General features: G+C 41.5%; 1 protein-coding gene across 2 annotated transcripts in view; it reads left to right on the top strand.

Annotated features, from left to right (window-relative positions):
• Positions 1–19,601, top strand: part of TNNI3K (TNNI3 interacting kinase) — a 161,462-nt gene that overhangs the window by 128,046 nt on the left and 13,815 nt on the right. For both annotated transcript variants that reach the window (XM_050961006.1, XM_050961007.1), the window contains 2 exons: positions 10,114–10,173; positions 12,111–12,280. In XM_050961006.1, coding sequence (XP_050816963.1) covers positions 10,114–10,173; positions 12,111–12,280 — 230 coding nt within the window. The remainder of the gene's footprint in view (positions 1–10,113; positions 10,174–12,110; positions 12,281–19,601) is intronic.

Below are 19,601 nucleotides of genomic sequence, written 5' to 3'. Positions count from 1 at the left end.
CTGGGACTGTGGCAGATGCAGGTATTTTCCAACACCAGCCACAAAATCAGTGTGCCTTTCTTGTCATCATGAAAGGGCAATGCAAGATCACTGTATTGATTTTTCACGTTCCATGAGGAGTATTAGCTGCGATATCATTACAACAAGATGGATAGCCACTCTAGAGTTGGAGTCAGTCAAATGTCAATATCAAATACCAGTATCCTCCCATTATTGTCATTTGCGTGTGTGGGGAGGGGGTGTTTCTTCTTAAAGACAAGCTTGCTATTGAGGAAAAAGCTTTGGGAGTGTGAAGAGGTACTAGGGAGACATGATAGATGAGTGTTAGGGAGCTTACACCAATTTCAGACACAGGAAACTTTCACCATCTTGTGTCCGGGCCTGATTCTTCACTATATTGCGTTTGTTACAGTCATTTATACCCATGCCGAGTGGGTGTAAAATGTTACCAAATCACCCACTTTGTCCACTTATTAATTGCTGCCCAAGGTACATGGCAGTGGAGAATCAGGCCCAGAACACTTACTTTTGTGTCTCATATTTCATTACCATTGGATCCTGTCAGTACTGTCTTTAAAAAGGAAACTCACCTTTATCAGTCTTTGAAAGTTCCTGCAGCACTGTAGTCTGTAGATCTTCCCACTGATCAAAGGCGCTTGGTTTTGTAATGCTCCTGTGGAAATCTTTTGTTAGGGCCCCTGCTTCATTTGTTATCGACATAGTCTCACAAGGCTCTTGAGGACATGATTCTACCATTCTGCATTTAAGGCATAAAAATGAGCCACTCTTTTTATATTCATTCGCTCTCTGAATGCTTCTGAGTGGTGCGTCTAGCCCTATGGACAGAGCGTCTGCCTTTACTGTTGCTCGATGCCTGTTTTCCTGTAAAAGTGGCATTTCCCTGCCAGACCCCACAATGGATGTGACCTTTATTTCATTTTCCTGAGTTAAGTGGCAGTTACAGGCTCCCTCAGTGAGGTAATTTCTTGGCTCATGACCACACTGGGATTCATCTAGAGTTCTGCAACAGCAGTTTTCTGATGTGTGTTCATTTGCTTTGCCTTGTTGAAGTTTCCAGTTAAGGAGGGCTAAAACTAGGCAAGTGAGACCAACAGCTCCTGCGACAGATACAAGGTTCGTCAAAGACACAATCACGTACATAAAGGTATAAATCATCCAATGTTAAACATACATGTAGGAATGTAATTAATTATAACTGGTATGATAGCTTTCCTGCCTTACAGGGTTTTTAAAATATAGAAAAAATATCCAGTTAAGCAGTGAATAATTTTATCTGTATTATTCCATCTTTCTGTAGAGGTAGCTCGTGCAACTTTTTCTATAGCAATTATTCAAGAAGCAAATACATTGTAATGGCTGGGGATATGTCTGAGAGTTCTTTAGCAGAAGGGAGACGCTGAGACTCCATTCCTTCTGTGGTACAATTACTGAATTAAAGGGTGCTGTCAAGTCTGATAGGCTCAAATTCCCTTGCCTCTTTCTAGAAAGGTCATTTTACCATTTTGAAATGCCACCCACTGACTGCCAGATGAAGGAAGCTTTATATAAACTCTTCAAAATGAAGTTAAAAACAGCTCGAAAAACCCAACCGCCTAGAATGAGCAACTCTACAACAAACGCGACACGTAGACAAGAAAGGATAAGTCATATATAAAATTCTGTACTGAAAACCGACATTCAGAAAGTATTAAGGTGGTATCTTTAAGCACTCAAAATCAGGAAATGCCAAAATTAAGCCACAACCTTAACTCTGCCTGCTTCTGCAAATGCATTACCGTATTATGTTTAATTACATCATCACTATCTCCAACAGGACAGTATAAAGTCATATGAGTTTTTTACAGCCTTAGCTAAATATGTCATCTTGTATTAAATGTGCGATGTGGGGAAGCTGTATATGGGGGTGGGTTGGTAGCTCCTTAGGGCCTCAGTCTGTAGCAGGGCATAGGGGATGGTTGGCCGAGGGGCCAGGTCACAGGATTCACTACTGTGCAGACACTCTGGGACATTTCCTCCAGGCTATGGATGGGGGGTGCTAGGATTGAAGATGCCTACACCATTAGGTTGGGGTTGTGTCTGTGGTCACAGAGAAAGGATTACTCCACTCTGTTGACCCCCCGCACACCGCCCTGCTAAGATAGGGCTGAGTGTTTGTGTGTAGCTCAGTACAGTCTTTACTGAGGTTTTGCCTCTCTAGGGTAGAGGGAAAGCAGCACCTCTACAGAGCGGGGCACTTTACAAACAATGCTAATTTTTAATATAATGGCTTTCCAAAAACTAAGATCAAGTTCCTGAATTTGTGGCACATGCCTCGTGGGTCCAAACGGCCATTCAGAGGCTGGCATATGGTCATGGGTAACACATCAATGAAGCAGCAAATGGTTAATCCAAGTGATAGGTAAGCAGTTGAGGGCTTTTTCAAGGAACCTGAGCAGATGAATGTAAGCATGTAAGAATGTAATGCCTGATGGCATCTCCAGCTGCATGGTGCCCCAAGCAATATTCCAGGGCATTGGTTCTCTCTGTACTTAGCGGGAGAAGTATCACCTACCATTGCCCGCAAACCCCTTGTGATTGGTTTTGTTTGTTTTCCTTGGCAGTCTTCTATCCAAGCACTGACTAGGTCTAACCTTTCTTAGCTTGTGAAATCAAACGAGATCACAGCCTGAGGTGGTATGACTTCAGGCAATGGTATGTCTGCAGGCTAGACTTTAGATTATAAGGTAAAACTGTACATATGTATGTACAAGGACAGCAGTTGCCAGCTGCACAGGAATCTGTGTGACATACCAGGCACAATTGTTCCTTCATTCCATAGGGAGGATGGCAACACTCTTTATGTATTTGATGGAATTTGATGGAGAGGAGAAAAACACTGTTACCAACCCATTCCAATCATGTCAAATGATTTGTGACAGTGGCTGCTACTAATGTTGCCTGCTGTGTCCCAGTTTGAATCAATACCGAATATTAGGCTAAGTGATAAAATGTTCATCCAAAGTTCTACTGAATTATACAAATAAAATTCAATGTTAATAAGTGCAAAGTAATTCACATTGGAAAAATAATCCCAAATATGCATATGAAATGATGGCAACCAGATTAGCTGTTACTGCTCAAGAAAGAGCTCTTGAAGTCATGGATAATTCTCTAGAAACATCTGCACAGTGTGTAGCAGCAGTCAAAAAAGCCAACAGAATGTTAGGAAAGGGATAGATAATAAAAGAGAAAATATCCTAATGTGGCAATATAAATCATGATACCTCCACACCTTGAATACTGCATTCAGTTCTGGTTGTCCCATCTCAGAAATGATATATTAGAATTGGAAAAGTTGCAGAGAAGGGCAGCAAAAATGATCATGCGTTTGGAACAGCTTCCATACATGGAACAATTAAAAGACTGGAACTGTTCAGTTTAGAAAAGAGATGGCTAAGAGGGGATATGAAAGAGGTCTATAAAATCATGAATGTATGGAGAAAGTGAATAGAGAAGTGTTATCTCTCCTTCACAAACACAAGAGCTAAGGGTCACCCAATGAAATTAATAGGCAGCGGGTTTAAAACAAACAAAAGGAAGTGCTGCTTCACACAATGCACAATCAACTCATTGCCATAGGATGTTGTGATGGCCAGAAGTATAACCGGGTTCAAAAAAATTCGATAAGTTCATGGAGGGTAGATCCAGCAATGGCTGTTAGCCGAGATGGTCAGGGACACAACCCCATGCTGTGAGTGTCCTTAAACCTCCAGCTGCCGGAAGCATTTGGCACTGGTCACTGTCAGAGAGAGGATCCTGAGTTAGATGGACTATTGGTCTGATCCCATGCAGCCATTCTTATGTTCTTAGAACATGAAGGTTTGTAAAAGTCTGGCCAATTAATAAACACTGTTGACATAATTTTCAAAATTAGGTGCCCAAAGTTGGGTAACTAAACCCACAGTTGACAAATAGGATCAGAGTGTATTCAGCACTCCAGAAAATCAGACCGCTTATTTAAGAGCCTAGCTATAAATGTAGGCCTTTAACATTAGGCACCCAAGTTTGAAAATTTTGGCCTGTATTTTTTTGATATTAAGTTCATGTGCACAAAAAAAGAGGGCCAGAGTATACATTACCTAGAAAGCAAAACAGAGCTACCAGAATAACATCCCGCCAATAGGAATTAATCTTTTTGTTTTTTAGAACAACAGTAAAATTCTGAGGATCTGAGTTACAGTTGGCCTCAGTTAGTTCAAGCACATTGTGAACTGCAGGGTTTTTGGAAGCTCTGCAGTTTATATCATTAGCATTTTTGAGCAACCTGGTTGAAGAATTCACATAGCTCCTTAAGAAGAAAGCTAGATCACACAGTTTGCATGTGCAATTCCATTGATTTTGATCTAAGCTAAGAAGAATTAGCTGAGGGAGGTGAGAAAATGTATCTGGAATGAGCGCCAGCCTGTTTCGGGAAAGGTCCATTTCTTTCAGCTGAGGTAGGTGTTGGAAGGCATTTTTCTCAATGTAACTAATGAAATTGTTAGATAAATCCAGACTCCTAAGCCTATGAAGACATGCAGTTCCAAAGCTGCTGTCCGTAAGATTAGTGATTTGATTCCCATTTAGCTGCAGTCTCATAAGGTCCTTCATATTTTTGAACCAGGTCCCATAGATGTTCCTCAAAGCATTGTTGCTTAGGACCAGGACTTGCAGCTTTCGAAGCTCACTGAAGCTATTATCACTGATAGAAGCGCTCAATATTTGGTTTTGGTCTAGCAGTAGAGTCCTCAGATCTCGAAGGCCATTAAATGCATTTTCTTTAATGTCTGTAATTCTGTTGCTGCTCAGCCTTAGTAGAGTTACATTGAACAGGAGGGACAAGTTGAAGCTTTCTACTGAAGTGATATTTCCATCAATGACAATTAATGCTTTTGTGGTTACAGGAGCAGCTGTAAAAAAGGAATAGAGGCATTATCTACAGGCTGTAGGCATGGGCTGGGTCTCAATCAATATCTTAATACTAACAAAGGCTGTTACTGATGGCACAATAATTTTTTTTCACTTCTGATTTTAAGGAAATGCTTCATATTTTATTTATTTAGATTTCTGAAATCCTTTATAGGCACCCCTTCAATAAATTAATACTGTGAGATAAAAGACTGCTCATCCCAGCTTGACAGGTAAATGAATATTCACAAGCAAATGTATTGAGGGTATTAAAATAGATCCAAACCCCTCAGCCCTCTCCCATGCCCAGAAACCTGGAGGAAAGATGGACTTTGCAGTGTACTTGGATGATTAACTGATCCAGCCTCTGGTGGACCAAAGGGCTGAGCCCCTCACGGAGAACAGTCTGCTGCCAACTCTCTCCCAGTTACAGCAATGGCACTCCAGCTCTAGTACCCTCACTGGTCTCAGCTATGGCACCAGTGCCTGGGGGATTTGCCAGGTCTCTACATTAAATGACTAGCTTCCAAGGTTAATACCAACCCTTTGCGTTCCACCCAGAAATGTTTTGGTCTCCAGAGCATTGATGTAACATGCTTGCCGCATGAAACTCCACATAATAAGCAGGCTGCAGCATTCTGTATTAGCATCAGTTTCCAAGTGATCTCAAGGTTCGGCCCCGTGTAGAGGACATTGCAGCAATCAATCTGAATATGAAAAAAGGGGGATAATTGTGGCAAGGTCCCTGCAGCAGGGAGAAAAGGTCACATTCTTCTTGCCAGGCATAGATGGTGGGGGAGGAGCTACTGGCCATTGGCCCTGCTTGGGCATCCAGGAGCAGCCCAGAATTTAACACACCAAGTTGCACACCTGTGTTACAAACTGCAGTAACAACACTCCCTCAGTCTGGGGCACCAATGGAAATTCTGCCAGCTCTTCCAGCTGCTTCCCCCAACCCACCAGCATAATCTCTGTCTTGCCTAGATTACATTGCAGCCAGCTAGCCCTCATCCGAGCTCATCTAAGTGCTGGGTTATTCATCATAACCTGCATGTCATTTCACATGCATCAGAACATTAGATTTTTTATTTTATTTTTTTAGCTGTGCACTGACATGACATATTGGTTCAAGAAACAGAAAACCATCTGTTCCGCTAGACGTCAAAGTTAATGTATTGCTTACTACTGTCACTGTTGTTATTTTGGGAGGAACTTTTCATTGCTTATGGAAGTGCGAAACTAACATTTTTGTGCCAGACATAGTGCAGGCATAGTGCTATGCTTGCTTCCCACATACAGCTCTGTCAGCAGGCCTCATTCCTGTCCTGTGACTAAAACTAATAAACATGAAGGTGGCCTTTTCTGTTATGGATGCCCTGAGGATTTCCACATGGCAATCCCATATGCGCTGGTGAGCACAGACCCCTATCAGATACGTGTTGCATTAAATAAACTCCTCTGTGTGATAAAAGGAAAATGTCCTCTCAACTTCAAACTATGGTCAATCCCATTGGAATTATCACTTGAGAGTGACTTGGAATGTTATCTTCGGGAGTCCAGCAGTGTTTGCATGATAAAAGTGATATCACAATAAGTTATTGCAGCATCTCTCTAACATACTTACGTTATTGGACTCTTATGACAGGTTTTAAAATGACAATCAACAGACTGTACAGTAACATTCAAGCAAATAAAGTAAATGAAAAATTTTCTTCTGATAACATAAAATGGTGTAGAAAAAAGGCTCATTTTATTTTTGTTTGTGAGATTTGTTCCTGTTTCTGCATTAAGGAAAATATGCTGCTTTAACAGAAAACATTTATTGACTGACTGACTGACTTACTAATTATGTGGTAGCACATACATTATGGCAATTGTACATGGCATCAGGTGATGTCACCTTTAGACAATCAGATCCTACAAATGTTACATTCTGGGAATTCAAAATACAATCTGTGTAATAGGTTCGCATAGCAATATTATCATAGAATAGAATAGTAACATTAATAACATTAGTCTTCTCTGGCCTGGCCTACACAAGAAAATTAAGTTGGCTGAAGTCTATCCTGATTCAGGATACCACTTAAGAACCTGCTTAACTGATTCAATGGCACTTAGGTATATGTAATACTTTTCTGAATCAAGGCCTATATGACTTTGCACAAGTCACTGGCAGCCTGTTGATTTCACTGGGCTTTACATCCAGACCTTAACCTCTCTTTGATTTAGCATCCCTCTATGTAAACTGGACTTAATAACACTTACCCACCTTAGTGAAGCACTTTGAGAACTATGGACGAAAGACGGTTTAAGTGCCAAGTGTTATTTAGTTTTATGGCTATTAGTACTTCTGGTTTCTTAAGCTGATAATGCCTTTCTGTTTTCTGAGCTAGTATTAGAGGTTTGCTGCTTTTAGCAATAAACAAAGTATGTTATTTAGCATCAGTATGAAAGTCACATTCGGTTTAAATTTGTTAATAAGGTGTCTTATTAAATTGTTGACTTAAGCAAGCAATATGTAATGAATACAGTCAACATATCTTGGTAGCATTTCCACAGCTCATTTAGCCCCAATAAAAAGAAACCATTGTTTCAGAATTATAATGTCATAATGCACTTTGATTCTAATCTCTAACGCTGGTATATCACTTAATCTCACTAATGCTGTAGAATTGCCTGGCAATCCAAAGTTCGTTCAGCCAGTGTAAGGCTTGAACTTTGCACAATATGTGAACAATAACTTATTAAAACAATCTTTTTTTTTAAGTGTCTTACTGCATGAAATGACTCCTTTCTCAGTAACAAAGGTTTTCAATTACCTCTGAAGGCCTTAGAATAGTTTTGGTAAGGCCGCTAGGCAAAGAGAAATAAAACAATGTTATCACTCTTTAGACAGCATGTGCAGAGATTTGCTTTCAGAAGCAGAGTCCAGAAACAGTCAATACAATTAGAGGACTGCAGTGAGCTCACTGTATATAATAAATATCAGTTCTCTTGGAGTGTCTTACTTCATTACCTGGTATATATGTTAATCCTTGACACAGCGTTACATTTTCTGAGCGTACCAGGCATGAGGAGGGACATGATGTTATTAACTGAATCACCATAGCAAGTAGAATGAGCAATGTACCTAAAAGAAAAAGAGCATATATTTCATGGTATTGACATTTATTATTCAGAGATTAATTGCAAGTGGCTAATTAAGTACATTAGTGGCCTCTGCATTTTTTAAAGAAATTTTAGTTTGTCATGAGAGAATGGTGAATTTTTATGGCCTGAAAGATGTCCAGTGGACAGCACTTATGACTGAAATTTTCCGTTACTCCTGGTTTATTAAAGATACAGTACAAGTAAGACAACAGTGTATGTTTATGTGATAGTTTGGTCCAGTTCTTAAAAGGGCCTCAAATTTAGAGGGCACAGTTTAGCATTTGCAATTAATTTAAGGCAAACTCATGGCTCATCTCGCCTAACCACCAGACTGTATCCATGTTGCAGGTACTTAGACATCTACATGCTGCAAACTATAATTGTGGTTGTTTCAAAGGCACGTTTGTTCCTAGAAAATAAAAGACAATGACTCATAATCAGTTCTTTTTATATTTAGCTAGTTCTTGTGTTTTGATCAAAATAAAACTATTTGATTCTATCAGGTCCTGATTCAGCAAAGTACATAAACACATGCTTAACGTTAAAAATTATGGGCCTAATCCATGTTCATTGAAGTCAATGGGAGTCCTTCCATCAACTCCAATAGGCTTTGGATCATTTATGTCAACGGGATTTAATCACTCTGTAAGATGTGATTATGTGCTTTGCAGAACTACGGCCACAGAGATGATGTTGTCAGGCTCAGTACAAGAAGACAGGCAGACAGATATCTCCATAATTACAGTCCATTTAATATAATGAATAGATTGAGATATCAAGCAAACCCCATGAAATAATTTCATATCCAGGCCTTCTGTAATGCCAGGAGAATATCCTCTCCATGCTCCTGACCACTGCCGTAGAACAACTGAAGAAGAGACAGTCTTCAAGAACCATATTTGGTTTTAAAAAAAAGACTTTGTGCACTGGGGTCAGGATACATTGGAAAAATTTAATCCATTCAGTGTTAACATAGAAGAGAAAAGCTATTCAATAAAGTGAATAGGTTTTTAACTACTGAGTCTAGTTGTATTAATGCAAGGCACTCAGAAATATGAGACACAACAGCTTTCAAAAGCATCCCCACTACTTCTCAGCTTGGAGCATGTAACAGAAGCTCTTAGCATCACGCAAGTTGGCCCTTTGCTGGGGACACATTGCACAGTGTGTCACAAGGCCCTTAGATTAGCAATAAGAACCTATTAGCATAGTATGGCTACAACTCCACTAAATCTAACATTGAGATTTAGAGTCAAATTCTGAAGTCCTGCTCATGTGTGTTGTCTGGCTGCTGTCAGTGTGACTACTCATGTGAGTAAGAGCTGCAGGGACTGATCCTAAGACTCTTAAAGTGGGAAGCAGGAGGGGAGGAGTTGCCACCAGCCCAAGAATTGATCCCTGTCTTGGCATTAAAGTCTTCTTAAGTGCACATCTGATAAGTTACACACTGGCAGGCCCTATAAAAACCAGAAGTACTGCGCCTGTGACTTCAAGAAAATGCTCATGCTATAAGATCTAAACATGCCATTCATATAGGACATGCCAGTATACTCATGGTGGCACCAAGGAATGCAGAGAGAAGTGGAGAGGATCCACAATCACACCCCCCCTTTTTTATCTGTATAGTCAGGGCCGGCTCCAGCATTTTTGCCGCCCCAAGCGGCCAAAAAAAAAAAAAACAACAACCCACGATTGGTGGCATATCGGCGGCAGCTCTACTGCCACTGCTTCATAAAGAGCCGGACGTGCCGCCATTTTCGGTTGGCGCCCCAAGCACCTGCTTGCTGTGCTGGTACCTGGAGCCGGCCCTGGGTATAGTGTCTAGAAGGAAGGTTAGAACTGGCTGTACGCGAACAGGCTTATCTGTAAATAGTGTCAGCTTTCCTGGTCAGAGTCTCCTACAAACGCAGATATCCACATTTTAAAAATCAAAACTGCAGCTACAGCTCCTCTTTTATTTGCCATACAAAATGTGCATATGCTCTCTCTCTCTCTCTCTCTCTCTCGTATTCACAGGGAAGACCAGAATTTTCTGAAGTAGTCACAAAATTAGAAGAATGCCTATGTAATATTGAGGTAAGAATATAAGCTCCTGCAGTTAAGTAATGTGAATGCACCAAATGAGCAAATGTGAATGCAAGTTGCCGAGCAACACAAGTGTGAAAGAGACCATAGAATTTGTTGACCTGCTTCACCCAGTTGTAACCTCCCCCATTAAATTTTAAGGTGATACAGTAAACAATAGCCCCATGAGTGCCCTAAGAAGAAGAAGGCCAAAAGTCAGCCTGACAGAACACACTGCTGTGAGTATGATATGAGATCAGGTCTCTCACTTGCTCTTGGCTCCCTGCATTTCCAGAGATGATAATGCTGCAGAGAGAGACTATTCAGCATTGCAAGGATGTAGCTTGCAGTAGTCTTAGGCGGACCCACTTTTCCCCACCCAGAAATCCCAGGACTGGTTGGCTAGAAAGAAGAATCTGACATGGATTTTCGGGAGGGGGATTAAAAGATCAAACATAAAAAGAGAAATACAATGCTACATTTCTGCTTCTCTCTATGGCTAATAAACAATTGGATCTATCAGCAGTCAGCCCAATGAAGATAACTGATCAAACAGGAAGTGAGCTTGATTAGGGACTCCAGCCCTGAATTTTGTGTGTGTGTGTGTGTGTGTGTGTGTGTGTGTGTGTGTGTGTGTGTGTGTGTGTGTGTGTGTGTGTGTGTGTGTGTGTGTGTGTGTGTGTGTGTGTGTGTGTGTGCACAAAAATTCCCCCTTTTCTTTAAAATGTATCACTGCTCTTCAGCTAAAGATTCAGAGCAGACTCCCATAATCTATTACATTTCTTCATGCTCTGACTGCAGCAGGTTGCTTTATGTGTAGGTGGAAGCTTTTAAGTTTTTAGAACAAGTGAAGTACTATATCACAAGTAACCGTGCTGTCTCACGGGAGAACTGGCTTCTGTGATACATAGGCAGCAGTGCATGTAGGATGAAATCTGGGCTATGAACCAAAAAAAGAAGCTTTATTTATCTAAGGAGTTAGTCTTAAGCTCCATTGTCTCCATGACAAAACCTTGTTTAGGAGAGTTTTAAGGAACAAAATCTGTGGAGAGTTGTTAAGTGCTATAGGCAACAAAGGATGAAATCTAGGGTGAAAAGATTTTTTGTCCCTTTTGTTTCCTCTCCCCTCACTCCAAAAATTAATTTTGTTCCTTTTAAAACTTTTTGATGTGTCCTAGCACTACACGCTTGCCCTGCCATTCTGGGTTTGTACTTAGAGATTCGTGAATTATAAGGCCAGAAGAGACTGCTATTAGGGTGACCAGATGTCCCGATTTTATTGGGACAGTCCCGATTTTTGGGTCATTTTCTTATATAGGTTCCTATTACCCCCCACCCCCATCCCGATTTTTCACACTTGTCTGGTCACCCTAACTGCTATGCTCATCTAGCATAACTTCCTATAGAACACAGGCCATAGAATTTCACCCAATAATTCCTGAAGTGGAAGGAATTGTTGTTCCCTGCTACGTAAGTGAACACTATCAAGCCCAATAACTCACAGCTGAACTGGAGCATATCTTTTAGAAGCACATCCAATCTCGATTTAAAGACTCCAAGAGATGATGAATTTACCGCTTCCCTCGGTAAGCTGCATGCAGCCCTCATCTGCTGCTGATCAAAGTCAGGAGGCACTGCTTTTTTCAGCCAATGCAGCAGAAGAAAGAAGGGACACAAATAGGGTGACCAGAGGGCAAGTGAAAAATTGGGACGGGGTGGGGGTAATAGGAGCCTATATAAGAAAAAAACCCCAAAAGCAGGACTGTCCCTATAAAATCAGGACATCTGGTCACCCTAGACACAAATATTAATGAGAAAGAGGCGAATAAAAATAATCCAGGACTGCAGCAAAATTTTTGTGTTCTGTTGCACATGCTCAGTGCGTTGAAGCCTCTTTAACACTGTTAAGGCTCATGAGCAAATGTTAACAATGCTCTTTTTTAATCCAGTTGATGTCTCCAGCCTCCAGCAACAGCAGTGGCTCCTTGTCACCTTCCTCTTCTTCTGACTGTCTCATTGCACGAGGAGGTCCTGGCCGTAGCCATGTTGCAGCTTTACGTAGCCGGTTTGAGCTGGAATATGCCTTGAATGCAAGAGCTTATGCTGTTTGGTCACAAAGGTAAGTGAGGTTGGACTAGCTCTTACTATGGGACAGTGTGGTGGGCAGCATCAAGAAAGTGCATCCAAGGAGACATCCATCATCCTCCATAGACTGTGAGATTTCCAGATTAGGGACCACTCTTCTTGGGTGTTTGGTAAGCACCTTGTAGATAGTGGGCAATATAAATACATGCATCCGACGAAGTGGGTATTCACCCACGATGCTCCAAAATGTCTGTTAGTCTATAAGGTGCCACAGGATTCTTTGCTGCTCATATGATATATAGTTGCTGCTGTATAAAGGTTTGAAAAGTGTTTCAGAATCCTAGCTTCTCAGACAGTCCTACAACAGTATGATGAGCCCGAGGTGTTTAAAATGTGATGGACTCTATCTGATTGGGTAGGCCACAAGTGGATGCTTCATTCTAAAGGTTTCACAAAATCTAATATTAATATAGATTTTGTTTATGATGTAAAAAAATAAAAACAGTGATGGGGGTATTTAGACAATTGCCTGCACTGGCTGGACTGTAGACACAGCAACACTGCTGTACCATAGGACAACAAAGAATGATGACTGCCCATCAAGGGGTGTCATTACAAGTGTTCAGTAGGTAGACACACATATTTCCACTACCTGTCAGTGAACCCGCAGGAGCCCGTGGATTTTTACATTATAGTTTGTTGTTTGCATTTGAAATTCTGAGCGAAGAAAAGTTAAGCAATCAAAATGCTTATCTTAGCAAAACAATAGTGAATAATTAACAGAATGTATGTAAACTACAATGATAGGGGCTTCTGGCTACAAGATGGAAAAGCCAGGTTAGATAGCTGACAAACATTTCAATAGGTGGGTGTAGCCAGTTGGTGCTGTTACACATAGTTCGTCAAGTTTTTTTCTTAGCATGGGAGCATTGTTGTCTTTGAAAATAGGCTTTATCATCAGTTATATGATTCGATTTCTTATTAGGGGAACTGTGGCAAGTTTGAGCTTGCTTGAGCTAAAGGACCAGGTCTGTACCTTGGAGACAATAGCAGATTCATAAACGTCTATACATTATCTAGCCACTAGAGGGAACTGTGTTCATGTGAGACACATTCATGAAAACAAGCTAGTAGAAGTCAGGGCTCTCCTGGTGGCTTACCCAGTTAGCAGGCAGCAAAACTCTGCATAGATCTGCCAAGTAGATTCCACTGACTCCCTATGACAAACATAGCTTGTGAACTCTGCCGAGATATAAGAGACATGGGCGTGGCCTTCTGGCCAGTGGGAACTAGAGGCAGAGAGAGTCATTCCTTCAGGGAACACTACATACAGCCAGGCTTGGGGAGAAAGTTATATTATTATTTGTGTTACCAGGAAACCTTCCTCCGCCCTTGCTTAACGTTAAGATTACTTTAATATGAAGTGTGTAGCCATTATCTGGAGTGGTGTTTGAACACTCTTTCCTCACAGTGGCATTTTGCAACAGCAATAAAATGCCATCATCTCCAGTAAATTACTAGTAGTAGTATGTATGTATGTATGTATGTATGTACTAAATTTGGATTTCACAGACATAAAAAATGCCCAACTCTCTGCCTCGAACAGCTTACACTCTAAGTAGACAAAGGTTTGAGGTAGTGGGAGAAGGCTGCAGTACAAAAGCAAAGTAAGCTGCTGTGGTTTTGCAATATACTTCTTATTGCTAGGCTCTCTTTTTTTTTTGTTTGTTAATTTGTTTGTTTTAATTTAAATTGTGATCTGAGCGAAATGAAAGGACTGAAGTGAGGCCTGTGGACAAAATTATTGAGCTAATGATGGTGCACTGATATTAAATGGTATCAGCAGGGCTAGACTGTGACTAGAACTATGCTGCAGGAGAACCTGCGTGGGCCACCTGTCCAAGGGTATTCTGCCTCTGGACACATCCGTGGAGTGGGTGGAGTCTTGGCTCTGCCCAATGGGCAGCCTGCATGAAGGGTGTTGCAATTCACTGCCGCTATACGCCAGGAGCAAATTATTCTCTCCTGACCCTGCCTCCTTCCTCCCAGAGAGGGAGGAAGCAAGGAAGGAATTGTGCCTCCAGATGTGTATCCAAGTCATGGGGCTTCCTGGGCCTGCCCCTGAGTTGCCCAGGGTTCTGTCTAGAGTGAGCATTTAGTCCTTAGTGTTCAAGAGACATCAGATGAAATCCTGACCCCCTGGCAGTAATAGTAAAACTCCCAATGACTTCAGTAGGGTCAGGACTTCACCCCTAATATATGCTACAATTAAATCAAAACAGAGGAACAGTAAATGGTATAAGGACTGATGCTAATGTATGTGGTACATTTCTGTACAGAAGAGAAGCCATTACAGAATTTTCTGTGGCTGTCTGAGATCTATGTTCTCTGTGTTATTGTAACATTAAGGTTCATATCTGAAGTAGTCTGTGCTACCACTTGGGAGACCTGGGTTTGAGGGCAAATTTAACAATCTCCCTTCTCAGTCTCCTGGGGACTGAGAGCACTGCTGAAATGAAATGGCACTTAATTTCTGCTAGAAGACACAGATTTATGCTTTACTCTCTAGCACCACCAAGCAGTCAAAAACTGTAACAGCAGAGAAACCACCTGGACATCCTGCCCTCCTGGCTCTTATGGGGAGTGAAAGGCCTGAGCTGGAAAGTAGTGGCCCCAGATGGGGAGGGAGGGACCGCACACCTGCACTTTGATGTGAAGGCTTTCCATATTAAAAATAGAAATCCTCATCTGGTGAAATAAAAGATCTGCTTTAAATGTGAGAGGGAAGTGAAGGTGGGGATTGGGGTCAGGAGAAAGGAAGAGAGACCCTGCTTTAATCCTTCTTCCGTAAAGAACCAGATAGTGCTGTGGAATTTAATAGTTTTGCATGAAAAGAATGAGGGAGTGACATATTTAGGTTACAGTGCAGACACCCGAGAGAGTGAAGAAGCTATTGCTACAGCCTGCCTGCTCCTATAATTTAGTATTCTCAGTGTGCCAGCCATGCTCTTTAGTTCACTGAATGGATTCCTCTATAACCCAAAGGGTTATTGAAAGTCCCCTCTCCCCCCTCTCAATTTCTCTGCAACAAAAATTAACTAAATGCTACCCTATAAGTAGAACTTAGAAAGCTTCACCAGAGGCAAAATGTACAATAAAATGATAATGATTTCTGCAGTTTTTCAATTATACAACATACTGAGATGATTAATGACTTGACTTTCTAAAGACAAGAGTTTCTGAAGGTTTTAATTTTGGGAAATGTATACATTTGGAACAGAGAGGGGCTCTGCTTTTCTGGCTGCATTCCACTGGAATATTTCTCCATCTCTTCTACTTTCTCAGTTCTGACCACTTCATATTCTCTGAAATACTGTGCAGTATGCAGTCTGGTAACGCAGCTGAGACAATTCATCTAATGAAATCTCCCTGTCCCATACATGGAGTTAAACAGGCATGACACTGAAGTTATTTGCTTGCTTCTTGCCTTGTAACTTTAGTGTTTGTGTTTAGTGAGTCTCTCTCCTGCATGGCAGCGGTTACCATGTGTGAAGTAATAAGAGGCGGGTCACAGCGCCCTCGTAATGAATTGGGTGCAATAGCAATGCATTCTGATTGCCTGTCTAATCAGGCTGTTTAATGTATCAACCCATCACACAGTAGAAGCTTTAACAGTTGATTTTCTACTTCTTTACACCTTTAGCACTTCTTATATAAGGGCAAATTTGCAGAAAAATAACATTCCTCTTATTCTAAATAGACCCCAGACCCAATGGAGTTAGGATGAATCAGAATGATTTTGTGCCTCGTTTTCTTTGAAGTGTGAAATTAACACATTCTTAGGCATTGGTTAAAAACTGTGGTGTAGATGTGTTTGAAACCATGCTATAGGCCAGCTCAGGTGGCCAAAGATTTCTATGTAGAGCCTGGTGTGACCTGTCATGGTACTAAATGAATTCCCTCTGCATTCTGGACAGGGGAGTCACGCCAGAAACATGCTACAAGAACAGTTCCCTGGCACCATTCAAACAGAATCTTGTTTGATAACTGCTTCTGAATAAGGTTGCTACCAACATAGTTCAATCTTCAGTGTGGGCAGGACCTACATATTTGTTTAATGTAGGCATGGATAGCTTCCTCCTATGCAGAACTTGGCCCACCTTGTATTGTATTGTGTTGCGTTGGCTTGACCTGACTATAGACACATTTAATATCACTCGCATGCTACTGTTTATTTCTATATATTATTGATAGTACAGAAGCGCCAGAGACCCCAGTCAGAATCTTCACCACATTGCACTTTGTGCGATCCATGCATACATAGGAAAGATGCAGTCCTTGCCCCAGATAGCCTCCATCCTGCAAAGATATGCATGCAGTCAGACCTGTATGCCCATGCATAGCCTCATAATTAATACCCTGTGAAAGCCATAGAAATACGTCTCAAGCCAAGCCAGCGAAAGGGCTTGTAGCTAAAGGAGTCTGCTTGTGGACGTCTTTCAAAGATTGAAGCGTAAGAAGGCAGTGGTGCCACTAGCAAACCACAGAGCTTCTATTTTGAATCTGGGCAGTGTACGTGTAGGACACACACACACAATGAGATTCCAGCCACAGGATGGGAGATTCTACTTGCAGTGACTCAGCACAGGTTTGGAAAAGAAACGTGATACATCCAGGAAGCAGCTGTGCAAGACCAAGGCATTTTGAGTGATCGATCTCCTCCAGCAAGAAGACTCGTCTCTATTTTGTTAAATAGCATAGACTAAAACACCAGCTCTGTATCCCCCACCCAGCTTCTTTCCATCCCTGGCACCACTGAGCTTTTTCCCAGGTAGCTGTTCACTTGGAGTAAGGATCAGAGCTCTGATCTAAAAAGAGGAGTGAGCAGGAGAGAAAAGCCAAGTTGAAATTTTTCCCCACACAATCCCTAAGGAAAAGGCCTTACATTTTTATCAAGGGAAAGGTCATTTTTCCAAGCTTTATCGCTATTCTGCTTTCCTTAAGCTGCTGTTTCCCCCCACTCAAACCTGACATCCAGAGAGGCTGTGTTAAGTGATTTGTTAACGTTTCTGTTATTCTAGTTGTTTATTATAATCTTTTATCCAATTGACAACAACTTGCCGAGTCATCCTTTCAGTGAAGTGTCTGTGTGGATGGAGCTAAGAAAGATGTTCTAAGGATGAGCAGCTTTAGAGATTTAGCTTTTCTACCTCCTGTGAAATCAGGGCCATGGTACAGGGTTGTAACTTTTCATGCAAGTGTGTTCTTGTATTGTAGTCCTCCTACCAACAGCTGAATTCTCAGCAGCTCTGTGGTTTTTGTAGATATTTAAAATTCATGAGCTTCTCGGTCCCCTCTGGCTGCTTTGGCGTGAAAGTAGAAAGTGGACCTTCAGCCAGTTTGAGGATTTCCACTGCTAATGCTACAATGACTTTTGCCTGGAGTCTGGCCTGACAGAGATCAGGTCTTGGACCAGGGATACAAAGCTCCTTAAAGCAAGCTTTGCTACCCCTGCTCCCAACTGATTCTGTATAAAACACAGTTGGCCAGATGTGAGGATCTTGGCCCGTTTCTCTAGGCTAGTGCCTCGGTATTAATTTTGTGAGATGCTGCACTAAGTGATTCAAGCCAAGTTTCCCCCAAGTTTTGTTGGAGCTGCACCCTAATAGCAGGCAGACACACAGAAGGGTTGCTATGTTCCTTTCAGATGCATATTTATCTTTCTATGATTTTATGTTTTGCAGTAGTCTTTGCCCCTAGTGTGCTCATCCACAAACGCAAGGGGAGGTTTGCTCTAAATTACAAATTAATATTAATAATGTCTCTAGGACCACAAATGTACATGACTTTATACTGTGGTAGGTCAGCCCCAAAGATCTTCTAATCTAAAGACAGGCACACAAGCAAGATAGAGCAGAACATAAATGTGGGAGGAGGGGGGAGCATGGCCAGTATCGGATGGTTCACAGAAAAGTCGTCGTCGTTCCATGGAGGAGATGAAGAGAACTTTGCGTGCAGAGCAGAGAGCTTATCCCAGGAATATAGGGTGGCATGAAAAGACACTGTGGCTATTGGGCAAAAGGGACACATGTTGCAATGAGAAGGGATGCTGGGGCACAGAGAAGGGACAGGAGGAGCCTGTGGGGAGAGTAAGGCAGACAAAAGGCAGAAGGATACTGAGGATATTAGGCTTAAACAGACTGAGCTTTCCTTGCCTCTCTCTGTCCCTGTTCTCTTTCTGCTTCCGAGCTGTATTGGATGCTGGTGCTTAGCTTCCTCCAGAGCCATGGCAGAGCCACTCCATGCATCAGCAAGCGGTGGCACTCTAAGAAAACTGCATCTGTCAGTCCCTGGAGCAAAGTACTTTGTCTTTTTAATGCACGTCTCATAGCAGCTGCGAAAGCAAGAGCCCCAGGAACAGGCCTGAGCCTCACAACACTCACCTCAGCCCTAGAATAATATTTGCATTGAGGCTGGAAATACAGACAAACTCTAAGCAAACCTAAAACAAGCAGCCTGTATCCTGCCATTGGTAGCTAATGTTAAACATTTCATGTTCTGTCACTTGGACAAGTGATTGAGTCACCCTTTTTGTTTCATGGCTTTGTGTTTTAGAGGTTGAAAAGCTGGATTGATGAGCTTTGCCAGAGAAAAACTTTTGAAGAGTAAGGGAAGCTGATGACACGTTACTTTACAGTTTAGTGGAATTCAGCAAATCTCATTCTATTATCCTGTCAAAGTTTCACAAAAGGAAGACCTGAAAGCATATTTTTAGAAGATCCTTAATAGAAGCCAGGAGCCATGATTACATCTGCTAAGTTCAGATATGTCTAGTGGTGACAGACCTTTGTTTTTCTTTACGCTGTGAAGTAAATAATATCCCCAAAGACTAATTAAGTTTAAATAAAGTTCTATTTAGTAATGCGGCTTCTGCCTGCACTTCGAAACGTGTCAGAGTCCTAGAGCCATGGCTAATGATATTTTCAATTCAAAGGCTTCTCAAGGTTTATGTAAGCATATTCACTGAAGGCAAACCAAATGAAAAAGCTTCTTTTTTAAGTACAGAACTGAAATGCAATTTTTATGGAGCATTTAAAACCAACAGCCCTTGTTTATTCTCCCAACTGAGTATCAGATATGGTCTGATAGAGGTAGGCTCACTTTCATGCCTAGAACAGTTCAAAAGCATTTCAGTAAATTCTCTGTTTGCCAAGGGTACCCACACTGAACAGTATAGTTTGAAAACATAAAAGAAGATGATTATTTGCTAGGTTCTCACCATGGCTGGCTTACATATATGTGCATATATGTACCAATACAATAGAACCCTCGTATGGTCCTTTTTAAAATCTTCA

This window comes from Gopherus flavomarginatus, chromosome 7 (genome assembly GCF_025201925.1).
Source record: "Gopherus flavomarginatus isolate rGopFla2 chromosome 7, rGopFla2.mat.asm, whole genome shotgun sequence".
Lineage (NCBI taxonomy): Eukaryota > Metazoa > Chordata > Testudines > Testudinidae > Gopherus > Gopherus flavomarginatus.
Note: the sequence above shows the minus strand (reverse complement) of the source record. Positions and strands in the feature narration are given on the sequence as shown.